We start from the raw sequence: 26,317 nt of genomic DNA on the forward strand, positions 1-26,317 counted from the left end.
TGTAAAACAAAAAAAATGGCTATTAAACTTCTGTGCGATTAAAATTAGTGCTGGCGAACTTCAAATTATGAAGGTATTGAGTGAAAAGCTGTTGACTAAAGCAGCGCCTAGTTCAAGACTACAATGTGTATTATTAATGTCTACAAGAGTTGTTAAAGTAGAAATACGTTGTAGCAACTGTAAGCTCTTTCATTATACATTTCTTTTATATAGCCTACCTAAATAAATAGTTAACTTTAAAAAGCCTCATAAAATAATTAGGTATTACGATGACAATATATATGCAGTACTTTATAATAGTAAGTGTGATTCATCAAGTTTTATACCATACAAACTTTATACATCTATTGAAAATTTGAGGGCATTATAAAAAATTGTAGCAATGCCAGTACAATTATTATAATAACTACTAATTGTCACGTTACTGAGCTACCGACTACCGAGTGCTACCGTTCTATAAATAATGTACTCTATGGTAATTAGAAGTGACTTGTCGACAAAAAAGTGACATTTACAGTATGGTGACAGCAAGCGATCGATAAGACTGCAATTTAATAGCAAACAAGTCCAAAAAAATTTTAGTTAACATCACGAAGACCACGACTTCAGCACTTTTTATAGTTTGTATATTTCATACAGTTGTAACCTTTTCTGACCTTTTCTAAGTGAATAGTTATAATTTATTGTTAAAATGTCGCAAACCGCTCCACTTATAGTGAGATTGTTAGCTTCATCAGTTTCTGTTGCCAACAGAGCTGGTAAAATTGTTAGAGATATAATGAGTAAAGGCGAACTTGGCATTGTGGAAAAGGTAAAATATTAAGACGTGTCTGCTATAATTTTTTAGGTTTTGACGAGCGTTATAAGTTTTAATCTTTTAGGGTAAAGATGATTATCAAACGGAAGCTGACCGCTCTGCTCAAAGATGTATTATTGCCTCCCTTTCTGAGCAGTACCCTAAAGTAAGAATAATTGGCGAAGAAGACGGAAATGAGGTAATTCTATCTATATAATCTAGTGCATTACCATATTATCAAGTTTAAAGGATTGTATTACATTAAATAAATGTTTTTTTTAGATTCAGTCTTCACATGAATTCCTGGAAACAGATGCTGACAAGGAAATATTAAACTTGGAGTGTCCAGCTAGCTTGAAAGGAATAAAGGAAGAAGATATTGTAGTTTGGGTTGATCCTCTTGATGGAACTGCTGAATACACACAAGGTAACTAATTAAAAATTAAAAAACGGTCCCTTAATTGCTTTGGCATATAATTTTTTTATTTTAACTTTAAATAAACTATATATTTAACACAAAACATTTTAGGTGCTCTAATGTTGAAGAGAGATCCTTGGGAAAGGTGGAAAATGTACTTAACACATCCAATTATTAGTATGAAATGGTATTTAAGTTTACTACACTCAAAATATGGTAAATGGAAAAGCCATTACAACTATTTTCTAGTCTAGGTAGTGTTTTCATGGGTTCTTCATGTAGAATGTGTATAAAATTTTTAAATAACACCACATCTATGTAAATTAACAAATACTTCAGGAATGATAATGTTTGGTGCATGATCGCAAACTAAAAAATTATTGGTAAAATAATAAATTTATGGCTTTGCATGATATGATAACATGCATAGCAAGAAAGTAAATATATTAATATATATATTGTTATTTGTTTTAGGTTTTCTGGAACATGTGACTGTTCTGATTGGAATTTCTGTCAATGAGAAACCTATAGCAGGTGTTATTCATCAACCATATTTTAAGACTGTTGGAAGTGAAAATAAAATGGGCCGCACTATTTGGGGATTAAAGGATGTCGGTGTTGGTGGATTTACTCCTGGAAATCCTCCAGAATCTTTGATCATTACAACTACAAGAAGCCATTCAAATCCTCTTGTTGAAAATGCACTCCAAGTTATGAAAGCAGCACAAGTTCTTAGAGTTGGTGGAGCAGGATACAAGGTAATTGCATTTATTCCTCACTTCAATCTCATTTTTGTTAGTTCTAAATGGCTTCTTATCTCAAGTTAATTTAATTCATCTACTTAAGTTTATTAATATCTGTTCAATTTTATAGAAATCATTATATTAAATTTCCTGGTTTTTCAGGTGTTACAATTATTAGAAGGAAAAGCATCTATTTACGTTTTTGCTAGCCCCGGATGTAAGAAATGGGATACATGTGCACCCGAAGCGGTCCTTAATGCAGCAGGGGGAAAGTTGACTGATATACTTGGTAATTTTTATAAATATGGAGCATCTGAATCAAGACCAAACAAAACTGGTGTGCTTGCAGCTGTCAATGATGAATTACATAACTATGCAATTCAAAGAATACCACAAGAGTTAAAAGATAAGCTTTCTGCTTAATATTTATTGAATTAATTTTTGGAGAGATATATTAAAATATTTATTCACACAATAATCAAACTTTTTTCTGAATATATATAACTAGACAATTGTGCAAGAGACATTTTCTGGCACTATAGTTTACTCTTTTTATGAGAATTTAATTGCTTCCTCAATTCTCGTCGCAATATCTTCCCGGACGGATTTTTGGGTATTTCGTCGACAAATATAACTCCGCCACGCAAACGTTTCGCCGGCGATACCTAGAAAAATAGATAAATAAAGATAAATAACTAAATACAAAAAGCAAATAATTCATAATCACCCTGACTCCACACTTTTTCAGTGACTCAACTTTCTACAAATTACATAACCTGATATTTATCAAGTTAAACCATGAAATAAATAGTTAATCGTGACGAAATATGAGCAATCGATAAAGATATGGTTGTGATATAAAATATCAAGATCCAATATTTAGATTGAAACACAAATACAATACCTATATCCAGATACATTATCATTTCTGTTTTTAAGACAATAATTTGTGATACTTGTTGCTTAGTCAATGTCTAATACAAACAAAACATTATTTACTTAAATGTATTGATGAGTAAGCCTGAAACAAGTCTTATATATCTAACAAAAGAAAAATTGAATCTGGGAACTGATCTATCTGTAATAAAATATTATAATGCAAAATAAAACTGTTAAAATATGACAATATCTGTATTTGTTTGGCTCAATCAATACAAAAAAAAGATCTGCATCTACAATTCAATTTCGACTTGATGTTGATTTATGGAAAAACATATACAAGTTATGAAGATAATGTATTTTTAGGGTAATGTATGTATGTATGTATATATACCTTTGACGCGACGTATTCGGTGATCTCAGTTTCTGTCAGCTTGGCTCCAGGTTGTAAGAGCACAAAGGCAATGGGCAACTCTCCAGCTACTTCATCCGGGAGTCCAACTACTCCACAGTCTGCTATACCCTTCATGCGTAGCAATAAGGCTTCTAGCTCAGCTGGAGCCACCTAGTTAATCAGTGACAAGTGACTTAATATTTTAAAATGAAGAATTTTTGAGATATTGCAAATCAAATCAAAATATCTTTATTCATCTAGATAAACATGTACACTTATGAACATCAAAAAAAAAAATTAATTGTAAATTTACATTTACTACCAGTTGGCAAGTCAAGGGCATAGAGCGGGCAAGAAGAACTGACAAGAAACTTTCTGCCACTCTTTTCAATCGCCAAGTTTTTAATACAAATTGTTTGAACTGGAGCAAATCAATGTGAGATAAAGAATATTTAAATAAATTCAAAAGATCTAAGAGCGGCATGGACTTTTGGCGTGTTAATTTTGATGTATTTCTTAAATTAAACGTCGCTTTAGTATTTTACGTTGTGAAATCAGAAAGTAAGCGTGGAAACAATTTACATTTTTTTATAATTGTCTGTGTCTCGATTATGTCAGTACCTGAAATCCTTTATATTTAATAAGTTCCTTCAATCGATCAACAATATAGATGTAGCCTTCTTCATCATAGTATCCAATATCCCCAGTCCTGATGTAACCCTCCTTATCCAGCAAAGAATCACCAGCCTCAGGATCACCCAAGTAACCTTTCATTCGAAGAGGAGATTTGATCCAGACCTCACCCTCTTTATTTGGACCTAAAGGTTTGTTGGAATCTATATCTATAACCTGAAAGTTAAAAGTTTTTGGACTGAAACTTCTTTAGAATCTTTGTGATTTTTAACCGGATGCAACGGAAAAAGCGACAGTAAAAAGAGACAGAAACATAAATTCATAAGATTTGACGTGGGAGAAAATGAGATTATACAGCCTCTTTTTACTGCCGCTTTTTCATTTTATATCGATAAAGTGAAAAAGTTAGTTTTTGCCAAATTAAAGATTTATACTTACTTATTTTATATAATATATTATACCTTACTAACTTTACAAAATTAACAATTGTAAATAAAAGATGTTTTTGAAAACAGGAAATAAATAACTTAAATAAGGTAATAAATAAAATAAATACTTTGCTAAAATTTTCAACCATAATTAGCGTAGTTACATTCGTAAATTTTTTATCAAATGCTATTTAATTGTATGCTTAACTTTATTGACACTCTATGATACCTTTAAAAAAAGAAAATACAAGGTAAATAACAGCTGTAAGAACTGAACCCGAGACCTCCGTATCGTTATACATAATGAAACACGCTTCAATGGCTAGACAGACCGCCATCTAGCGCCCTTAAATGAAAATCTTGACAATCCGAGATTTCAATATAATATGATTTATAAGTTTTGAAGAAACTACAAATTTATGTACAAATTTGTGTAATTTGATAATACCTTAATCTTCATTCCCGGCGCGGGTGTCCCACATGACCCAATCTTGGCTTTTCCTATGACGTCCACACAACAAGCCATCGTCACTTCTGTGAGCCCATAGCCTTGTCTTATGAAGTCTATACCTGTTCTATAATTGATAGAACTAAATAAAACAATATTCTATCTATTATATATACTGGCTATTTTTATGGCTGAATTCCATATCCATTCAAATAGAAAAAGGTAGAAATAAAAGCTTCAACAAAATTTTCTTTGAATTCCTGTTATCTCAATTTAGTGAATTATTGTAAGATTAATAATTTAAGACAGGTATGCAATGACCTTAATGAGTTGTACCAACTTGAAAGAAGTGACAGGGAATACCAGACATACCATTAGTCATTATATTATATACCATTGGTACTATTGCCATTGGTATTTTTAAATTTAAATATTGAATGTAAATCAATGTGTTTATAAGTTATTCATAATTAAAATAAATATTAATATCGAACCTCTCACTGACAGCCATCTGTATTTCTCTAGAAAGTGGGGCAGCTCCACACCACACTTCGTTGAGTGATGTCAGGTCATATTTGGTCACTAAAGGATGTTTTGCTAGGAACACCGCCAAAGGTGGCACTATTGTTGTCATGTTTATCTAAAAGGATAATACATTAAAAGGCAGATCAAGACCTTTAAGGTTTTGAGTATGGGAATTGTATTTCATATTTTACAGTTTCATAAGAAAATAAATTTTTCAATAAAGTCTGTACTTGAAATCTTAGTACAGTGAAAATACCTTATACTTTTCTATAGTTGCCAAAAACTGTTCCTCTTCAAATCTCATTAAGAATACCACTTCAACATGCAGTGCTAGAACTGCCAGTGTTGTTATGAAGCCATAAGCATGGAACCATGGTATTAATGATAACCCTCTTTTAACAATGTGACCCTTTCTTTCTTGAGATATATTTAAATAGTATCTGTAACAGATAACATATACATATTAGTTTTAATTGCTTACATATTTATTTGCTTAACTATTATTACATACTTTTTAAGCAACCTTATAATGACTTTAAAAAAATATAAATTTGTACAATTTACAAATAGCCTTGGAAGTTGGATTCCAAATACTTTATGTAACTAAATATTTACCTCATATGAGATGATAGTGTTAGGAAGTTAACATGTGTCAACATCACACCTTTTGGCAATCCTGTGGTACCTGAAGAACACATAATGGCCACAGTGTCAGTGCCATTAACATCCACTAGAGTAAAGTCCTCAACATTGACATGGTCTTTAATTAATTCATCATAGAACAGTGCAGGTACAACATCATATTCCCCAAACAGAATAAGCTTTTGAACATATTTCAGGTCCTGACTACAGTCATATATATTTTGTGCTGTTATCGGTGAGGTGAATATAAACTTTGGTTTTGTTATTTCTAATATATGGCTTATCTCACCTGAAATTAAAAAAAATCTAGATTGGCCTTATTTTTAGAACAGTATTTTATTTTCCCAGTTAAACAGAATTTTTGACCTATTTTGTAGGGACATGATGACTACAACTGAGATAAAAATCCATTAGTCAAGAGTGGACTAGTACATGTTAAAAATAACATACCTGGAGAGTATGTAACATTAAGAGTAGATAGTACTCCACCACAGAAAATTACAGCAAGGGATGTTGCTGTAAACTCGAAACGGTTTTCACAGCTAAGTGAAACAACATCACCCTTTTTCAAACCAAGGCCTTGAAGTGCTACAGCTAAATTAACACTTTTCTGCAGAATGTCTCTGTAGGTCACAGATCTATCTGTCTCCCCACACACCTGAAAAATAATAATACACCTTTTAACACTGACAGGTACACATAAAAAATGTTAATTTTGGTAATATTAAAAGTTTTTCTTAACAACTCACTAGAGCTGTTTTATTTCCTCCACTTTTAAATTTATCATATAGAAACTGTCCATAGGATAAGTGCGCTGGTATAAGTTCCTCCTCTGGTCCAGACACAATGTTTTTATGCACTGTTATTACCATTTTTTTAGTTAGAATATCGAAATGTGTAAAATGTAGGCAGAAATACGTTTGTGAAATAAATAATTATTTTTTCTTTATCTAGATAGGTAGTACAGCTTATGACGCGATTAATATTTGATAATTCTGTAAGTAGGTAGATAATAATGTAAAGTATTAATTTTAACAAAACAAGAATAAATGATTTCGAAAAAAGAACACGTATACATAACCAAATAGCAACCAAAATAAAATTAAAACAACACTTTTAGAACATTAACATAAGTGTTTAAATAATTCATACACATCTCGAACGAATAAAACCATGTTATTAAGTAACTATGTATATAAAATATTTGGATAGTTTGTCAGACTGGGTTCTTTTGGTTATACAGGGGACGAAGTCTACTGTGTAAATAATTAATAATAGCGAACCGAACGCCGCGCGCCGGTGAGCCTAAATCACACATCAGCTGATGTTGGAACAACCTATAAATAATGATGTTATTATCGACATTCATGGATATAAGAAGATTAACAACTTTTATTCAGTGTACTACTGTGTAGGTTCTTTTAACTAGGAAGACTGAAGGTAATGAAAATTTACGTAGGTATAATATAATATATTACTTGAATATTCAGGTACGGAAAGCGCTTCCCGCGATTTCTTAGCATTATATACCTTTGTATATATCTAAATTAATACATATATGTATTATGGTTTAAGTATCTTGAAAACTATTTACACAAAATCCCGAACTCCTCCCTCACGTACAATAACATATGATCGCGATATATTACCCGTTAATAATCAAGTAAAGTTCTTAGGAGTTATACTTGATTCTAAACTAACAGGTCAACCTGGTTTATTTGTATACACGATTGGTATGTTCAGACTTCAAAGACACACAAATCTACTCCTTAACTCTTACTACGACGATGTTATGGATGTCCGACAATCAAAGCAACCAAAATTTAGCCTTTGATTTCTTTGCAACAATGGCTCATGAACTGCAGACGATCATGCCACCAATGAGGTAGTTAATTGTAGTAGGTATATTATGTTATGAAAACTGCAGTGCGGCGCGCATTTAAAACTAGATCAGTGTGTCAATCTAAAAGGACATTCTTTAACCTCGAGGTCACGTTTGGTAAGCCACCGTAACTATTATACCTTCAGGAAGCGCTACAACCGTGGCTAATACCTAACGGCTTCACCGCTCACGAGATAAAATGCGGAATCGATATGTAGCATTAGATACGTAGCCCTACAAAATCTAGTTGTTACCAACTTGAATAGGCACTGCCTTGCACAGAAACCGTAATAACCATGATTTGTTTTAATATAAAAAATAAAAACTTAAAGATTTAAGTTATATTGGGGCAATATTTTGTTTCATGGAAATATAAAGTAGGGGAAAAGTTATAGTATTTTTATTTATCAAACGCCTACTAAAATGTTTAGCCAAATGTCGCTACGGGGACACCAAAAAAAATTTACTTCATTTAAACCAATATGGAATGCAGTTTGAATTTGTTAATATAGTTAATGAATAAATTTCTAAATGTTTCTGTGGTAAGTTGCGCTAAGTAGGCAACTAAGATCATTGGCCATGTACGATATCCAAACTTCTTACCATTTATAGTAGCTTCCTATTTCCACTTTCAGTAAGCTAGCTTAAACCTTAATTCATATTAACAGAATTAAAATATGTGCATCATTGCAGTATTTTCGAATGATATAAATGATGCATATTTATGAATATAGTATATTAATACCACCAATGTATATTTAAATTAGTCAGAAGTTAGTAACAAAGCGCGAACTACATTATATTCTTACAGGATTAACGACTGCCAACTGATAGATTGCAGATGCACAAACGTTTACACAAAGGCGATTAAATTCCCCATATAATATACAACTACGGACCTAAATCAGGAACGTGCATTGAAATTAGTAAAGGTTAAAAAGTAATCCATCGGTTATTTACCCCAATAACCAAATCGTCATCTGATATATTATATAAAATAAATATATTAATCTATAACAATGTTCATTTTCTGTATCAAAAACAATAAATTGGCGTTACAAAGTTTGATCGTACCGCCAAAGTCTACATCAGTAATTGTTGTCATCGATTTATCTTTATTAATAAGTAGGTTATCCACCTACTTCTTTGTTGAGTTTTGGTTAAATACATTTATTTAAAGTGAACGAATACCACGGATGGGTGGAAAAATTCAAAGTTTAGCGATTTTCGTTATGGCTATCGCCGAGATACTTCAGGCGGTGACCTTATACCTTCGTTTAAGTTACACATCAATTAGCAAGGGTCGACTACATCCAGTTCAATTTAACCTGAAGAAATAGCGCGTTTTTCACTAACACTCTTTGTCGCCTCCCTTTGAAGACAATTAAGCTTAAAAGAATTGGAGTACTGAGTGTTGATGTCAAACGTGGTGTGACCATATTCAAGGGGGCAATAAATGTGCCGTCGCTCTGCTTCTTCTACTGCAGGTACCATGGACAGTGTTCCTAGACTAGAGTGTTCGTAGTTACCCGACTGTATTTAAGGCGCACCACCATAATGAGGAACCAGCTACCTACTAAAGTATTTCCAAACCGATTTGACTTTCTTCAAGAAAGGGTGTACCAATTCTCAAAAGGCCGATAACACACCTCTGACCCTAAGAGTGGTCATGGACGTCGTTTTACATCAGATGAATCTTCTGCCCGCCCCTGTTTTATAAAAAATCTATCTTTAAGCCATTTCAGGTACAGTATATTATATATCATCGATATACCCGGAAACCAGTTGGCGGTATCCAAATGTCTATGCGATATTGATAAACGTTTTTCACATTTTAATAATTTATCATAATGTACATCACCGTTTTATAATATACTGAAAAATTACAATTATTCGAATTTAGTTAATTAAATGAAATTTCATTGTCTGACGTAGTTAGTTTACTTACTATCAAGAAAATTAATACACGTGAATTCTAAGAATTTTTATAACAATAAGAAATGGTTGGCAATAAAGACCAGAATATCTGTTTAGTTTTTAAAATTTAATTTAGTTATAAATGTTAAAAATAACAACTAAACAAAAACCGAGACTGCGGTAAGTAAATAGTTTTAGGTTTTATGTATGTATATACTTAACCCTTAGTCACAACTCTGAAGGTTAGGTCTCAATTATTAAACATTTATAGAAATTATTGTTAAAAAACCATTTTACTTAATATAAGGAGAAAGCGCTTGGTAGTTTTATATGAGCAAAGTAAACTATCGTCTCGAATTTACAAAGCCATTGTTTAGAAACGCGGAGTCCAAAATAAACTGGCCGTGACAATCGCCATCCCTTGAAAGAATTTAAGAACCAATTTAAGCAAGCAAGCAAGTTAAAAAATCATATTAAACGGATTTATATTGTCATTTTAAATCCATTTATACGCGTACGCATACTATCCGGTTTCATGATTGATTACCATACTATACAAACATGGCAGTACCACATACTTGTATTTCAATTCCGATAATGCGATCCAATTATCTATAATGGATGACCTACGTCCCAACTCCCAATGCTCATTTGATTTGCATATTGAATTTGGAAAACATTTAATCTAGAGTAATATCGCAATTAATTGCTTTCGTGGAACCTATTATGTTATTATACTATCGTTAATGTGATGCGATTTATAGACCGACCGATTATAAGTAGTTGTTTCTCTTTAAGTATTACAATCTCTATCTGAGCCGAGAACTACTTAGTCTTACATCCAAACCCAATAATATATCTCAATCCACTTTTGACCATCTGAGATAGACATCTTAATCCAAATATTGATAAAAGTGTCCCAATAACCAATCGACTACTATGGTAGGTCGGATCGGTGTATGTGGATCTATCCACATACACCGATCCGACCTTCCGACGTTTGTATGAAAATGACAGTTCGACTGTGCCAATATTTTATCTTATGATTTTAACTTACACCAGTTTTTAAATTAATTAAAAAGCTATTTAATATGTTTTGAACATAGACATGAACATTTTAACGTTTTTTTTTACTTTATTTGGTTTATATTTATTATCAAAAATATCCGTCGCCAAAAATGGACTGTCTTCGTAGGGTTTGGGTATTGGGATGCAGGTAGGTATAGATCGATCGACTGTCACGGTCTGAGATTGTGAATTAGTTATTGGGTTCGGGCGTAAAAGCCTTTTGGACCTCAAATCGATCTTTAATTCACGATACGCGCGATTGACAAAATAATTGTGATATCTGTGTTTTAAAACCTAAATAGAAAAAAATTAGGTCAGTGTTCAATTAATTATCAATTTGAAATGAAAACTTTCATCGTGTCGGACTTCCGTTTAGTTAATTTTAGACGCTTTATAAATTGCCATTTCACGTTGAAGCACAATTGTTTCGTTTTTTCGGTTTCATTGAGCTCCTATTAAATAAAAATGTAAACATTTTAAGAACAGTTGGTGGGTTTAATCGTTTTATGTTTCGTCTCTCACGTAAGCATATAGTATTAGTTCATTTACAAAAAACTACGAATATATTTAATACAGAACTAAATAACGTATTTAATTAATTCTCAGATTCTTTAATTAAATCTGGAGGATTTCTCTTTCTCTTTCTCTGTATATTGGACGGTGTTGTTCCCTTATATAACTTATTCTGTTATTATGGAATGGATTCTAGTTTGTAGGTTTTTTGCAGTCTTAAAGATAAACACCTTATATCGGTAATACAATTTAAGTCTAATAATATTGTGACGCGAACGACGCCTTATACTCGGATACAATTGGATCAAATAATGTGTCAAGATTTACAGAAAAATGACTGGCTAGAAAAACAATAGAATCGGCAGATTTACGATTTAGTTAAATATTTTAACTAATAATACTTGATTAATGGGTAATAGATCGAGATCAATTGCCTGCCTTTTACTCCCTATTAATGTAGAAAGAGGAATGTAAAAAATATTTAAGTAAAAGCACGAAAGTAGTTAACATAAACAGGCAAAATAATAAAAAAAATTATTACTTCTAAACTAAATTCTATTTCGATATATCCGTGATATGAATGAAATGCAAATGACGGCCGGCATCTTTAGGAACATATAAAATTAAGAATATATATCGTTGTAACCATGACGCGTGTGGAGTATAGTTAATCGGTTTAGATCGGGAGCACCGCGCATTGAATGTTACGTGGTCACTCGGCGGCCGCACTCGCTGTGCTCATCCGCGAATCAACACACGCCGCCACCTGATATATTTTGTATCTCTATAATGGGGATGTCGCGCGTAACTTTATGAGTGCCAAAGTGGAAATGATTCGGTAGCGAGATGTCAAACCGACAGAACGGGGTAGACGGAGTCGTCGAGGAGCATGTTGTGGGTGGTCTCGCCGGAGTCAGCGGCGCGGCTCCGGGGAAAGACTATCGGGAGAAAAGTGCGAGTACCGTGGTTCGGGTTCTCACTGTATTTGCATATCTGTTCTCCGTTTCCTTCGCTGCGATTCTACTCTCCGTGTATTATATATGCGTGTGGAAGTCACCCGAGCTGATCGAGGCCCAGGGACAGATCAGCGCTAGACGAGCTTATGATTTGGATTTTCGCCCAACGTTCACGGGCGAAAACCTGACGTTCAATTTCACGGGTAAGTTTTCGTGGTAATTCAAAAAATTCACCTTAATTGCGAATATTTATTCGGCCGTCGAAAGCACTTTTATTAAAGATCCAATTTTGATAAGGCAGTTATCTGCAGAAGTATGTGGGCATTCGTTTGAATGGAAATGCCTTTCTGCAAATGTTTTTAGTAAATGCGGAAAAACCGAGCTGAACCAAGACTTGTGGTGCCTACTGTTATTCTCGCCATGGTCATTACTTTAAGGTCAAATCATGCAGGTAATCCATGAAAACCTAACAGAGAATCACATTAAAAATTCCCTTCATTTAATAGTAAATTAATAAAATTATATATCTGCTACTATTGCTTCGTTTATAAAGTAACAGCCAAAAATCTCTGTAAAATAAATTGAAGAACCCTAATTATCCTGGAATTTTTCAAACATATGTAGAAACACAAACACTTAGAAAGTACGAAAAGAGCTAAAGAGATCTTTACTCTTTGCTCTACATGTCACGGAATTAATTATAATAACACAACAAAACTAACATTTCGTTCCCATCGGCAATATTAATAATAATAGCCATTATTTTCAAAACTTAATTATGAACATTGAATTTCCCTGTATATCGATCCTAAACAATAACTATGTCTGTCTATCTATCAGTAGGCATAGCGAAATAGGATGCACTAACATTATAGTGAGATTAATTTTCAAACATAGAGTAGAGCAAGGTTGTACACGAATTCAAGTCCAACCAGTGACCACACATTGCAACCGTTCACGACTACGACAGCTTGGCCATGTCTATAACAGATGAAAGAAATCTTTCCTATTTACTTATCTAAATAGGTGGTGGTAGATATCGTACAAGATAGGTGCCCAGCCGTAGAGGAAATTCAACATATATCATGTATATATATTATTTATTTTTTATCGTAATTTGTATGCTTTCATAGTAAGTAAATAAAATTGCATACTATTGCTTCGTTTATATAAGCCAAAGAAGTGGTAGATATTGTACAAGACAGACGCCCTGCTGGGGAGGCAATACTTATCAAAGTCAATACCTTCTATGTTCTATTAGAGTTCTATAGATATTTTTAGACAGGTAAATCCGTGGGAAAGTTGATTTAGTAAACTGAGTAATAATTCGGTAATATCCGATGTTGCGGTGTGTCGTGAGTACGAAGGTTTACCTCGAAGGGTTTCCTGTAATCCAATTGATACTTCCTAACCCAATTGTGTCGAACTAAACATCAATTAACCACTTTGAAATTAATTGTTTGCTTACCACGAATTGAAATTAAAAGGGGATTCAGGAGTATTTTTAATCAACATATAACATGTGTGTGTGGATATATAGAACTAAACGTAATATTAAAAAATATACTGTCTTGTTTGTATTAGAATTTAAATCTTAGTATAAAACATTCGAATGGGGAAAGCTAAAAACCATACTTAATAATAAACAAGAAAGATGTATTATATGTACGTACTTAGGTAATACATAGAGAAACTACCCTTACCGTACCCTACTATAATAACTATTAGCGAGTGACAGTTAATTCTTGTATCTTGTCATATCAGTCTGGTTTAGCGGTTATGAACTTAACTTAAAAATAATTAACCGAAAAATTCCTGACGTAGATATTGCTACGTTACTTAAATCATTCTGTGTTGATAGTTAAACCAAATAGTCCGGGAGTGCTGTTAATAACATATATAAACACTAAAATTAAGATTTCAGTCTATTAAGTAAATTGTTATTACTGTATTCTAACTAATTCCTATCATAATACAAATAATAAATTAACGGATTATTGAACAAATTATAAGCAACCTAAACGAATTCAAAACAAGTGTATTATAACTATTTACTTTGCAATAAGTGCCTACTTACATAATACGTAAATTGCGAATTTTGTTAGCGAATTATTGATCAAGTGATGTTTGGTGGAGGCGCGCGCCGCCCGCCCTTTGCCTTCCGCCCAACCGCGGCCACCCGTCTACGCAGTGTCACACGTCACGCGGCTGTCACCCGCTGTGACAACACTTCGCACTAATAACGTGTTGACCTCTGCCAAATTAACATTGTTTGCAAATTGTTACACGCTTCAACGCAACGTCCGGCGCCCGTCTGCGCGTCGCCGCTCTCTCGCGCTTCCTCACTTCAAAGTCTAATCGAAAGATATATGCTCAATTATCTTTAGATTCGTAATATTACATAAACATAAAAGTAATCTGTAAAAACAATATAGTTTCGCGAACGAGGGGTTCATGACAAACGTAACGCGATCGGGTCTACGTCAGTAACTGGAATAGATCTCATACTAACGTGAGCGTGAAATTAAAGGATAAACAAATGAATACTGAAGCGGGCGGCACAATAATGGAACAACAGTCGGCATCAGAAGGTGTCAAGATTCAGACACGGGCCGCGTGACCCGGCGGCAGGTCGAGGCGCATCGGCCGAAGTGGGGCATATCGATAAGTGTGGCCTAGTTACCGGCTTCCGTGAGGACGCGAGTGCATTCCGGGGCGATGTCGGGCAGGTCGTACTTGTCGGGCAGCGTGCGATCGTGCGGCGGGTCAGTGCGGCTCGGTGCCGGGGCAGCCTCGGCTCACGAGGTGGTGCTGGAAGCGTTGTACGAGCGAAAACGCGACAAGAAGAGCGTTCGCGTGCTGACTGTCATCATATACGTATTCTGCGTGTCTCTGGCTGCCATCATGCTCTCCCTCTACTACGTGTTCTTCTGGGAACCCAAGGACGCGCACTATGCGCAGCGCAAGGTGTTAAACACTGTACCGCAGCCATCCAGCACTACACCTTTGCCCACATGCTTTATGACCCACACTGGTAGGTCACACCCACAACACGCTTTATATCTACTCAATCCAAGAACCACATTTCTGGTGATATAGTAGGAACTTAATTACTTTACTACAGAGAAGACATATACCTACTTCTTGATCCCAAATAACAAGCAATAATATTTGTCTTCTTTCCGATTCTCTTCATCTACCTATTCATCATTGTCTCAACCTTTGCACTATGAATGCGCACTCTTCTCACAAAGAATGTGTGCTTCTTACACCTGTACAAAGTAGAAGCTTTTTGGTAGAAAATATGTTAATTAGTTTTAATTTTTTAATAATACCTAATGTGTGAATAAGGAATCGGTATAATGAGTCTTTGATTTATTCGAGAGCTACATTATTGTTATAAAAAATTAAACTCTACCTAAACGTAAACCCGATTTTTTTCAATTTAGATTCCGTACGAAATAATTGGAGCTTGATATACTAATATGAAAATCCCCCCAAATTCGCAACCTTTACTTTTTTACCGATTAGTATCAATAGTCGTTAATACTTTAACTAAACAAGTACGGTCCAAGTAGGGTGGCGCCTCATAACTCGTAATCTGCCCGTTACGCAGTCCATTATTCTTTTATGACATAAATTAAATATGTATTTGAAGTTTCTACGAAGGCGATGAAAAATTTACGGCACGATCGGCTATTAAGTATAACAGCTTCACGTTAAAGCTTCTCAAAGATAAAAATGCTCAATATATGTTTTCTAAAAATATATAATAGTAAATCTATTTACTTATAAATGTAATTATTTCTCTTTTACGTTCTTAGAGAAGCCGATAGTAATAAATTTAAGCCTGAAAAAGGATGTGCTCTAGCGGAAAAATCACGGACATTTGCTTGTAAGAAATTAAATAAGGTCAAGCTTGTTGCGCAACCCAAGCATTTTAAAAGAGAAACAGTTGACTAAAGACTAACGAGATGATTCATTACGGCTAAATTTAAATTGTGTACACTAAATTTAAGGCATTTTATAAATACGAACTGAAGCTTTCATTGTTCCACATCCTTTCAGGTGTATTTGTTGTATAAAGTTTTACTTTTGATTGCCGTAGTTTAGTTATTGAGTTTCGATAAATGGAGTTTATATATAAAATTATACTTGTACCATTTAGGATGGGATTTATTTAATATTGCTACTCATGATATATTGTGTTAATAAAACTCTATATTTTATTATAATTTTATAGATATTAATGGGAGATATTAATGCTACTTGTGTGAACATGTAGCCCCGCCTTATCTCCCTCGGACAAGAAATATGCATAACTGGTGCAGCCGCAGACTAGTCGAAAAATAATAAATATAACAGTTTTTCCACCAAAATCGGTTTTTTGTTCTCTTAGGAGTAGAGACTCTCAAGCCGTGGGGTTTGGGATTAGTGCACAGGCGCTAATTAAAATTTAAGTCGGTGCCTGGTAGATATCGGTGACCCCAAAGGTAGTTCCTTCCCTCGCTCAACGAATAAGTATTGTCAAAAGGTACACAGGAACCAAACTTTTTTATTTTGTATTTATCAATTTTTAATCATTATTATTACTATGTAGGTTTAGAAAATTGTAAATGTTGTATATTTGTGTGAAGTATTAAAACTTCAATAAATAAATATCCTATTTACAAAAATAACATTCAATTCAATAGTATGGAAAACAGATAATATATATTTAGTTTTCGGGAGCAGGCAAAGTGCCTAAACACAGCATTAACCTTTCTTAATAGAACTTGATATCTTTTAATTTACAACGAATTATAAAACTCATTTTAAGTTAATTTGTAAACGTTTATCTATGAAAAATTGAATATAATAATTCTCGTGTTTCAAAACTTTCAGTAGTACTTACAATTGTGTGACAAAATCCTTAACAAACGCAACTTAAGTTGAATGACCTTACCATTTATAAAGGCAATTTTCATTCGTAGCATACTACAATTATATTATCGTTTCATGATGGCCGACCGGCTGCTTTAAGTTTGTATGAAATTAAACAAAACCATTTAGTTGCGGTCTAACATTTACTTTGGAGAGAAAACTTATGTTGACGCAAAATAAACTGTAAGCTATCAACGATTTATTAACTTGCGCGTGTTGCACAAAGACTTTATTTTAGCTGAATTTCATTTGAGCACTTCAAGTAGGTATGTATGGGATTCAGATCCGTAATAATTCTAAATATAGCTAACGGCAGTTGCAATAACCGATAGCCAACCATTCACTGATCATGTTTATAGCATATAAATCACTAACGAATTACTCAGAATAGCGATGTTCTACATATAGCAACGGTTAATAAATTAAAACGGGAAGCGAGTAGGTACCAGACTACCATTTATAAAGAAATACTTTAGCTCTATCTTTCCATGACTAAACCAATGTTAGGCACTAAGCAATAACAAAACCATAATTTTGTAGAAAAATCAAGTTATAATATTTTATATTATATTAAAGTACTGAGATGCTTGAGACATTAATGTACCTACTACGTACGTTTCTGTAAGTTTATTTTTTCTCTCGTAAATCAGTGTTTGCTAAAGAGCCAGCGCGAATTCGGCTTTTCTAAATATTTACAAGACCTCGTATTTTCCGAAGTAACAGCAACATAAATAAATGTCGGAACTCTTTGACGGTTATTTTTATTGACTTTTTTTGTTTGAAATAAGCCTTTAGTATAAGTATGTTTTTGAGTATATAAATGTTTGCTTTTAAGCCTTACTTACGTATTCGTTTTTACAACAAAGTCCCAAGCGAAATTAGAGTATTATCACTAAATAAATTCGAAGTATGAGCAAATCAATCCCAAGGATTAGGATCATATTAAATGATCCTATGCTCCAGTCCAAAAAATTTGTATCAAAACCTTGGCGATTAAAAAGAATGGCGGAAAGTTTCTTGACAGTTCTTCTTGCCCGCTTTACGACCTTGACTTAAACTGGTAGTAAGGGTAAATTTATAATTAACTAGCGACCCGCCCCGGCTGCGCACGGGTGCAATGCTGTTACTAAATACACTACAGAAAATCTGTGAACGTTGTATATAAAAATGTGGGTTATCCATAAGAGATAGATATATTCACATATACCATCACGGACTTTTCTGTAGACCTTTTCAATGTGTTCAATACTTAGTACATTATTTTGATAAAACTCATTGGGTTCAGCCTGCGTTTGCAATGTAAGCGGAAAAAATGTAATTATTTACGACATCACATTAGAAACCTCAAAAATAACAGTACTTCTCCACTATTTAATGGATGTTATTATACATTTAAACCTTCCTCTTGAATCACTCTATCTATTAAAAAAAACCGCATCAAAATCCGTTGCGTAGTTTCAAAGATTTAAGCATACAAAGGGACATAGGGACAGAGAAAGCGACTTTGTTTTATTATATGTAGTGATTTAATATTTTTTGACGTTCATAAGTGCACGTGTTTACCTGTGCACCTATATGAATAAAGATATTTTGAGTTTACTTATTGTGAGGTTTACGGCGCAAGGTCGTTTTACAAATCTCGCAAGCTATTGTTTTTAAGATTTATTTATTAATTTAATTCCTTATTTTCTATTTTTACAGTAACTTCATACTACTAATACAATAGAAAACTAAGCTAAAAATAATAAAAACATACAAGTAAAAACTTAAAACCTAAACCATTTTATAACCACTCAAAAATAATGCAATTCTTGTATATTCAGCCAGTGTGCAACTAAATACATCTGTCTCACACGCAATAATATTTAGGGTGAAGATACGTGTAAATGGTGCTTCTTTGAGTAGGTTTGTACGCGCCCGAGGCACTGCCAGCAATTGAGATCGCTTACCACGCCGAGTGTGGGTTTTTAGCACACGAAGCCCCAGTCTTTACATTTCTGCATTATAAATTTTACCACTAAGGGCCTTAAATAATATAATGAAATAGTAAAGATCCTCCTTACCTCTAGCTTGTTATATCCTACCATACCCAAGCTAAACAAAGTTGGATACATTACTGGATAAAATGGGTACACTCCATACAAATGTATCTCATAAATTTATTTTTAAAAACGCTCTACCATTAAAGAATATATTTTTTCTTGAGGGGCCCAAACCATAGAGTTACATTCCAAGTGGCTCCTATCAAGTGCATTATACAATGCCATTACCACTTTTATATTTGAAAAACCTTTGGCCATACGCAAAATAACCCCTAAAATCTGATAATTTTTTTACAAATAATTTTTACGTGTTCCCGAAAATTTAATTATACGTTTAAATACCCTACGAGCCCTCGTATAAAGACCTCTTTGATTTTGAATATAAAGACGCCTTGCAGAGAATGTATCTTATAAAAGAGGTGTTTGGACTTCTTACGTCCCGTACTGAATACTATGCTAATATGCTTTTATTTCATTAACCTAAAGATTTCTTTTTCAGGACGAAGCAATACCTCAGTGAACGAGTATATCGCTCAACCAATAATAGATAACATCACCAGTTTTATCAATACAAATGAATCGTTATCAAACGAGGATTGGTTTACCAACAATACAGCAATGGAAATGCAAGACAATATAACATCATACGACACGCAGGCTCTACAGAATATTACCAGCGTTACATGACGGTAAACTTGACCAAAATGAAGACCCATCGGTCTCTATTGAAGTCGAGATAATTTCGACAGTTGTTGAGTTAAGTTGCATCCAGTACAGACTATAAATAATTATTACTATAGACTACTAAACTATGTACGTATCTAGTCGGAGACCAATGTTATTATGTAGGATGCACGTATTTATATTGCGCATGCAGATATTCAATAAGCAAGGCCTAGATAAGTAAAACAACGAGTTTATATTTTACTGTTAAGGCTTTCTCGAAATACTCTTAGAATAGCCCTTTGTGATTATACAACTGGTGGTAGATCAATTAGCATCCACAAGATGTAAAAATTAGATTTAAATTTTTTTTGGAACCCCATATAGGTATTGCTTTATGTTTGTGAAATTGAATTATACATAGAAACTTTTAGCTTTTGTTCGTAAAAGTGAATAGAAAGTTTAAATAAGTATAATTATAGGAAAAAATGTATAAACACATTACTGCCTGATTTACATATGTATTCTTCGTTGTGTTTTTAAAAAAAAAAACAGGATGTACCTACTAAGTTAATTTAGTATAAATCTTAGGTTATTTAAACATTGTCATTATATTCTCACATGACCACTCATATCTAGATTCTGGGTCGTTAAATTCATTTAACAAATCAAATTTATTACTTTCCATATTTGACTCAAAATATAAAACATTTAAATTCTAAGAACAGATAAAAACAAACGGATAGTAGTTTATAAACAATTTTTACTTAGGGTAACCAACTTTTTTAACAAATGTAAAGATTATAAAAGAAATTAATATCGAATCATGAAAATATGTACATTAAAATCGGACATGTTGAACTTCTATTGTTGTCAGTATGTCTGTCGATCATAATCTTACTGCATCTGCCTACACACCATTACGTAACTGAAAAACAATCTCATTAGTATTATGTTTCGTAAGTTTGCTTTATAATACGCAAAACGCTTGAAATAAATATCTGTCGACCTCTTACAGTTCTTTGTAAATATGAATTCCAAAACTGACACGCCCATACTTATATTATTTGAATGCAATATTGAATATGTATATTTTATTAATAATATATATTGTTTCTCTATCCGTCCACGATCGACATCATAATTTAACATGTTTCGCAGGCAGTTGATATTTTTCATAAAAAAGGTGCTATGCCCAGTCCATGTTAGATCATAAGCATTGTAATGAAAATTATCATTTGTCAATTAGAATAATAAAGTGTGTGTACTACAAAATAATTATTTCATTTCTCCTTGTTTGTACAGATAAAATGTACTTTGTCTGGCCTATCTATGTATGATAAAACTGAGTATCAAGTTTCTTAATAAAAATCGAAATGTTGCTAAGAAAAGTTCGCGACAAGAGAAAAGGTAAGTTTAAATAAAACCATCGTCTCCAAACAGAGTTTATTTATCACCAGTCAAATACATATGTAATGGTTTGTCGGAATTCAACATGCGCGTGATTCGATCGACGCCTAAAACCGCCGCACCTCGCGCGGCATCGTATCGGCAGTACAAAGTGGTGGATGTCATATTACACTCACTGCCGCCGTATTTGTTCTGATTGCTTTCCTGTAAGTGTTAATTTAATTAGACAAGGCTTCGATTAAGCGTGTTTAATTATTACGTAACGCAATTTTCACCTAAAAGTTCCAATTACGTATAAGTAACAGAAAATAGCTAGAATGCCTTTCTTATTGTTTTAATCGGGTAAATTTATACAATACAATAACGCGTAAATTAATTCCCGCACCTGTATAGTATCGTAATGTTTTACAAGAGGCCCTACCCCCAAATTAGTTACTAGCACTTGAACGCTCCCTTTGGAGTTATATTATTACTATGGCGTTTGCATTTATCAATTGCTTTTGGTCACACTCACACCTTTCAAGTCCAATGTGATAAACTATCTCTATCTCTCTTCAATACTATGTTCCTGTCATTCATAAACGTAGATTATATATCAAATTGATTAATAATGGTTTCGTATATTTTAAATTTCGAATTCAGAACTTATTGTCGACTGTAAAAATAAGACTTGGCTGTATGGACTAAAGTCCTTTGCCTTTAACATTAGGGATAAATTGAAAAAAAAAAATTTATTGTCAACTGACTCTTATTAAAATTAATTCCCATTAGGGATAAATTGAAATAAAAAAAATATTAAAATTAAACAAACAAACCTGCATAAGATTCAACATTTCCGAATAAAAGTGAGGGTAGGTCGGCGGCTGATAGAATATTATATGCCTAATACCCTTAATACGAAGTCGTCTAAAGAAATGTACACGTTCCGAATAGAGAAGAAAATGAGCCTCTGTGTGGAAGAACATATCTCGAGCCCTTGCTATTTTTGCGTCCTGCAACAATGAAATAAAACTGTAGACATTTTTATGACATTGCCATCTATTTAAAAGATTATAGCAAATACCTTAGTGTACTCGCAGACTTGAACAAAGCTAATATCTTCCTTCTTGAAATAGTTCCTTAACCGCACGAAATCAAAATAACTCGGAACGTATATAAGGGTGTGACTCATCAGCGGATCTCTTTGTTTGGGCAAAATCTCTTTTATGAAGTACTCGAATCTCGCGTCAACGGCCGATAGGGGGCTGGTAGCATTGAACCTAAAACGGATCCAGTATTAACTCAAATCCGTGATAAAGACAATTTACAATAAGTGTAACTGCCGATATATTTTCTATACCTATACATGTTCTCTAACTAAGCGTAAAAGGACACTTTCCTGTTACTCTGTTTGGACTGTCATTATATAATATGGTTTATTATATATTGCCTGATAATATGACTCCAAATCCTTAATTTCCCAAACTCTCTGAGTGAAGTCTATCGCATCTTCGCCCTCGACATACGAAATTTACCGACAGCGGAAAACGTTTGACATTCGACATTGCGAATATTTGACATTTAGAGCCTAGAGGGATTAAGATGTTTTATTCTCAAGTAATACTCCAAACTCATTTGGCCCTAAAGATCTCACTCTCATACATAGGTACTTTCTGGGAGATGAAAATGTTCATATCAATATCACACAAGTATTGCCAATGCGATATTCTGTCCATACTAACATGTGACCTTTCCCCTAATTCATAGATAATCTGGCCCTTAACCTGACACCGTTATCTCATAACTAGGATATATATTACGGAAAATTTACAAAACTCATATGTTTTTTTTATAGAACTGGGGGCAAACGGGCAGGAGGCTCACCTGATGTTATGTGATATGTAATAGTAAAATGAAGTATTCGATAAATTACCTGTGAAAAAGCTGTGGCACTTGAACTATAACCTGTCGAATGGCGCCTATTTCTGGCTCATTGCTAATTATGACTTTACCATGATAATTTTGACATTTCTTGTTGACAATGGACCTTATTTCTGGCAACGCTATTGATGAAAAGACTAATGTCTGCCTGAAACAAATGTTTAGGTGCATTTAAAATTAACTAGCGGTCTCCAATTTGAAGATTGTAATAGAAAATTTTGCTTAATACCTATAATATTTGGACCAGCCATTCACAGCCCAGGATCGGACTCTCGAGAAGTCGGTGCCGTGAGTCTTCTTTGGTTGAAGATGAAAATGGTCTAACACATGGAGTAGATGGTCCCAATTCTGCATTAAGAACACATCAGCCTGGTCGAGTATCAACAATTCAATGGAAGCTAAAAAGTCATAGTCTCTGTCTTCTTCACCTTCTGCACCCACAATCATGCGCAGACCTAGCGGAGATGCTATCAAAATATCTGACGCGTAAAAATCTGTATACAGCTGAAAATTTATAAAGTTATAATAATAGTTATTTGAAAGTTTTAACATTCAACATGAAGACAAATATAAAATTCCACCTTTGTTACTGAACCTTTTTTTGATATCCCTCTTTTATGAATCTCTGTCATTTTAAAGATTACTATATAACATGGTTCTAAGACAAATAAATTTATATGTCTAAATACTTACTTTTAGAGTTTTTTTAGTAAGAGTCAAGCCTAGTCTAAATGTATCATCAGTGTTGCCACTAAATAAGAGTTCATAATCCTCTGGCTTTGGATTCTTGGTAGGCATCAAAAGTTCCCCACCAGTAAAGTCATCCTCAAATCGGTTTTTATTTACAACTTGCCCTGCTTCCTTTGGAACAACTATATCAATCAACGCCTTCACCACTCTATAAGCTGCATCTTTAAATGGCACCAGTATTATCACCTAAAATATTAAAGAAAAATATATCCTTTGTGTAATGTCTATAATTATAAATATTTTTTAATTTATAAAAGGATTACCTTTGGCCGAACTAAACCCTGATCTCTGTATTCATCTGATATATCAGCCTTTTTTGATAACTTCGCATTATGGTGTAAGATTTTAGTTCTTGTCTTTAACATGTGATTGGCTACATGAAGACAATAAGCGTAACGAATCTCATCACAATTTGTGAATGTTCTATCTGAATAATATAAATCTTGATAATTATTCATAATAGAAAACAATTCTTTTTGCAGTGGAGTAAAAACTTCTGATAGTTCCAAATCTCTCTTAATTAGGTTATTTTTATTTGATGATACTATATTGTCTTTAATTTGTGATTTAATATATAATTCATTAAAATCAACTTTTTTAAATGATTGTGGTACAGAGCCGAGACTTGCATATGTTTTTTCTTCAAGTATAGATATCTTTGGCTTTGATATTTTTGCTACACTTTCCATGGGCTGCGGTATACTTATGTGCAGATGGCCAAGTGAGGGCCACTCTTTAGTGATTTTTTTTTCAAATGGTTGGGAGTTAGACATAGCTACTAATAATTCATCTGATAATTCATATTGTAGATGTTTTGTAAAAGGATCATTTGCTAAATCTCTGTCTTTTTCTAAGCCATTCTCTTCATTTTCCTGAAAAAAGAAACATCAGTGCAAAAATAAATATAAGTGCTAAATACTTATTCTTAACTAAACAACATAATCAAATTGTGTCCAAACCCGTTTCCCAAACCAAGAAAATTAGGAATTAACAAATTAAAGTCAGATCAAATCTGAAGTTGATGATAGGATAAGCACAAAAATATAAATACTATTTAACTAAAGTATGAAACAAATTTTGGGTCATTTACCAATTCATAATTGCTGATTTCATTATTTTCTTCACTTTCACTATACAGAGCACTATCATTTGATGGATCATGAATAGCAGACTTTTTAACATTAAAGTCACCTTCACTTAGAGATTCTTCTTCACTTTCTATTAGTTTATTTGCATTATTATTTTTAAAGGAAGACATTAATTGTGTATAAGTATCGTCTTCAGGTTCACTCTCTGAAAAGGACTTGTCCTGTTGTTTAAACCTGTCCTCTATTTGCTTCTTTTTTGCCAAAATTTCTTCAACTTTTTGCTTATCTTTATATCTATTAAATTTTGCTTTTTTATTTATTACTTCATCATCTTTCTTATCCTTCCTTTTACGATTAGACTCAAATTTAAAGTTACCCTTTCGTTTTCTACTCAAAAACTTTTTGTGGTTACCCATATTACATATAAGTATAAGATTTTATGTGAAATACTAAATTTTATCTGGAAAGAGGATGTTTCCTTTTTACTAAATTAAAAAAGTATACAAAGTGAGAGTTCAACTTAAGAGTAGTATTCATAAGTTGACTATTTACATTCTTAAGCTTAACATTATTTCAAACAAATCACTAAGTTTGCACAATAAAATATAAACGATTAATATTTATATTTCAGAAATAATCACATGTTCGTCAATAACCACAGATTAAATATATGTGAATGAATGACATAATATTAAATTGATGTTTTTATTAGAAGATTTTTTGGTTAAGGTTTACAATTCAATACCTCGATTTTGAGGTCGGGGGAGGGTAAACTTATCACCCCCAACCAATTTCAAGTACTAGAAACATTTATAACAGTAGAAAAATAAAAATAAACCAAAACATACATATAATACCTAACATTAACTGGGCCCATCGTCCTCAAAGTCATCCATAGACATAAGCCGGTCGTTTACCAAGCAATATTCACCAAGTTTAAAAAAAAACAAATAATAGCACGCACATTGACGAGAAACAACAGAAATGTAAAAAGTAACGGCTTTTTAACGAATAATCTGCACTGTAACACTAACACACTGTTCTGGCGGATTGTTTACAAATTTCTAATATTGCACAAAACATCGAAAAAAAAATTAATTAGCTTAAATTACAACTCAAGCAGCATAAATTACTCCAAATCTCACAGAGGTTTTCGAATCAAGGTCCCCCGAGACTCCTACATACTCAGTATAATCAAATTCAAGGTATTGAATATAAGATCCAACACGATTTTTTATACAAAAATCACCATTTACTTTCCAATTATGTTATGACTTAA

The 26,317-nt window shown here is 33.2% G+C and overlaps 3 protein-coding genes across 4 annotated transcripts; 1 reads left to right on the forward strand and 2 right to left on the reverse strand.

Annotated features, from left to right (window-relative positions):
- Positions 1 to 536: 536 nt before the first annotated feature.
- On the forward strand, positions 537 to 2,510 carry LOC110997490 (3'(2'),5'-bisphosphate nucleotidase 1). 2 transcript variants are annotated; one of them, XM_045631737.1, is made up of 6 exons: positions 537 to 811; positions 882 to 995; positions 1,079 to 1,223; positions 1,326 to 1,430; positions 1,689 to 1,972; positions 2,120 to 2,510. In XM_045631737.1, the coding sequence occupies exons 1-6, from the start codon at positions 692 to 694 to the stop codon at positions 2,378 to 2,380; spliced, it is 1,029 nt and encodes a 342-aa protein (XP_045487693.1). In that variant the 5' UTR covers positions 537 to 691; the 3' UTR covers positions 2,381 to 2,510. The 2 variants fall into 2 exon arrangements, with proteins under 2 accessions (XP_045487693.1, XP_045487713.1); XM_045631757.1 differs by lacking the exon at positions 1,326 to 1,430 and having other exon boundaries at positions 542 to 811.
- LOC110997489 (4-coumarate--CoA ligase 1) lies at positions 2,356 to 6,894 on the reverse strand. The gene is made up of 9 exons (XM_022265666.2): positions 6,656 to 6,894; positions 6,357 to 6,564; positions 5,880 to 6,195; positions 5,521 to 5,704; positions 5,234 to 5,379; positions 4,740 to 4,866; positions 3,852 to 4,079; positions 3,231 to 3,401; positions 2,356 to 2,622 (listed from the first exon to the last, which is right to left on the reverse strand). Exons 1-9 carry the CDS (start codon positions 6,776 to 6,778, stop codon positions 2,494 to 2,496), a joined length of 1,632 nt encoding a protein of 543 aa, XP_022121358.2. The 5' UTR covers positions 6,779 to 6,894; the 3' UTR covers positions 2,356 to 2,493.
- A 14,410-nt stretch (positions 6,895 to 21,304) lies between these two features.
- Positions 21,305 to 25,664, reverse strand: LOC110997455 (U3 small nucleolar RNA-associated protein 25 homolog). The gene is made up of 8 exons (XM_022265617.2): positions 25,041 to 25,664; positions 24,214 to 24,822; positions 23,894 to 24,136; positions 23,430 to 23,704; positions 23,193 to 23,348; positions 22,344 to 22,539; positions 22,096 to 22,272; positions 21,305 to 21,484 (listed from the first exon to the last, which is right to left on the reverse strand). The coding sequence occupies exons 1-8, from the start codon at positions 25,452 to 25,454 to the stop codon at positions 21,317 to 21,319; spliced, it is 2,238 nt and encodes a 745-aa protein (XP_022121309.2). The 5' UTR covers positions 25,455 to 25,664; the 3' UTR covers positions 21,305 to 21,316.
- Between the last annotated feature and the right edge of the window lie 653 nt (positions 25,665 to 26,317).

This window comes from Pieris rapae, chromosome 1 (genome assembly GCF_905147795.1).
Source record: "Pieris rapae chromosome 1, ilPieRapa1.1, whole genome shotgun sequence".
Lineage (NCBI taxonomy): Eukaryota > Metazoa > Arthropoda > Insecta > Lepidoptera > Pieridae > Pieris > Pieris rapae.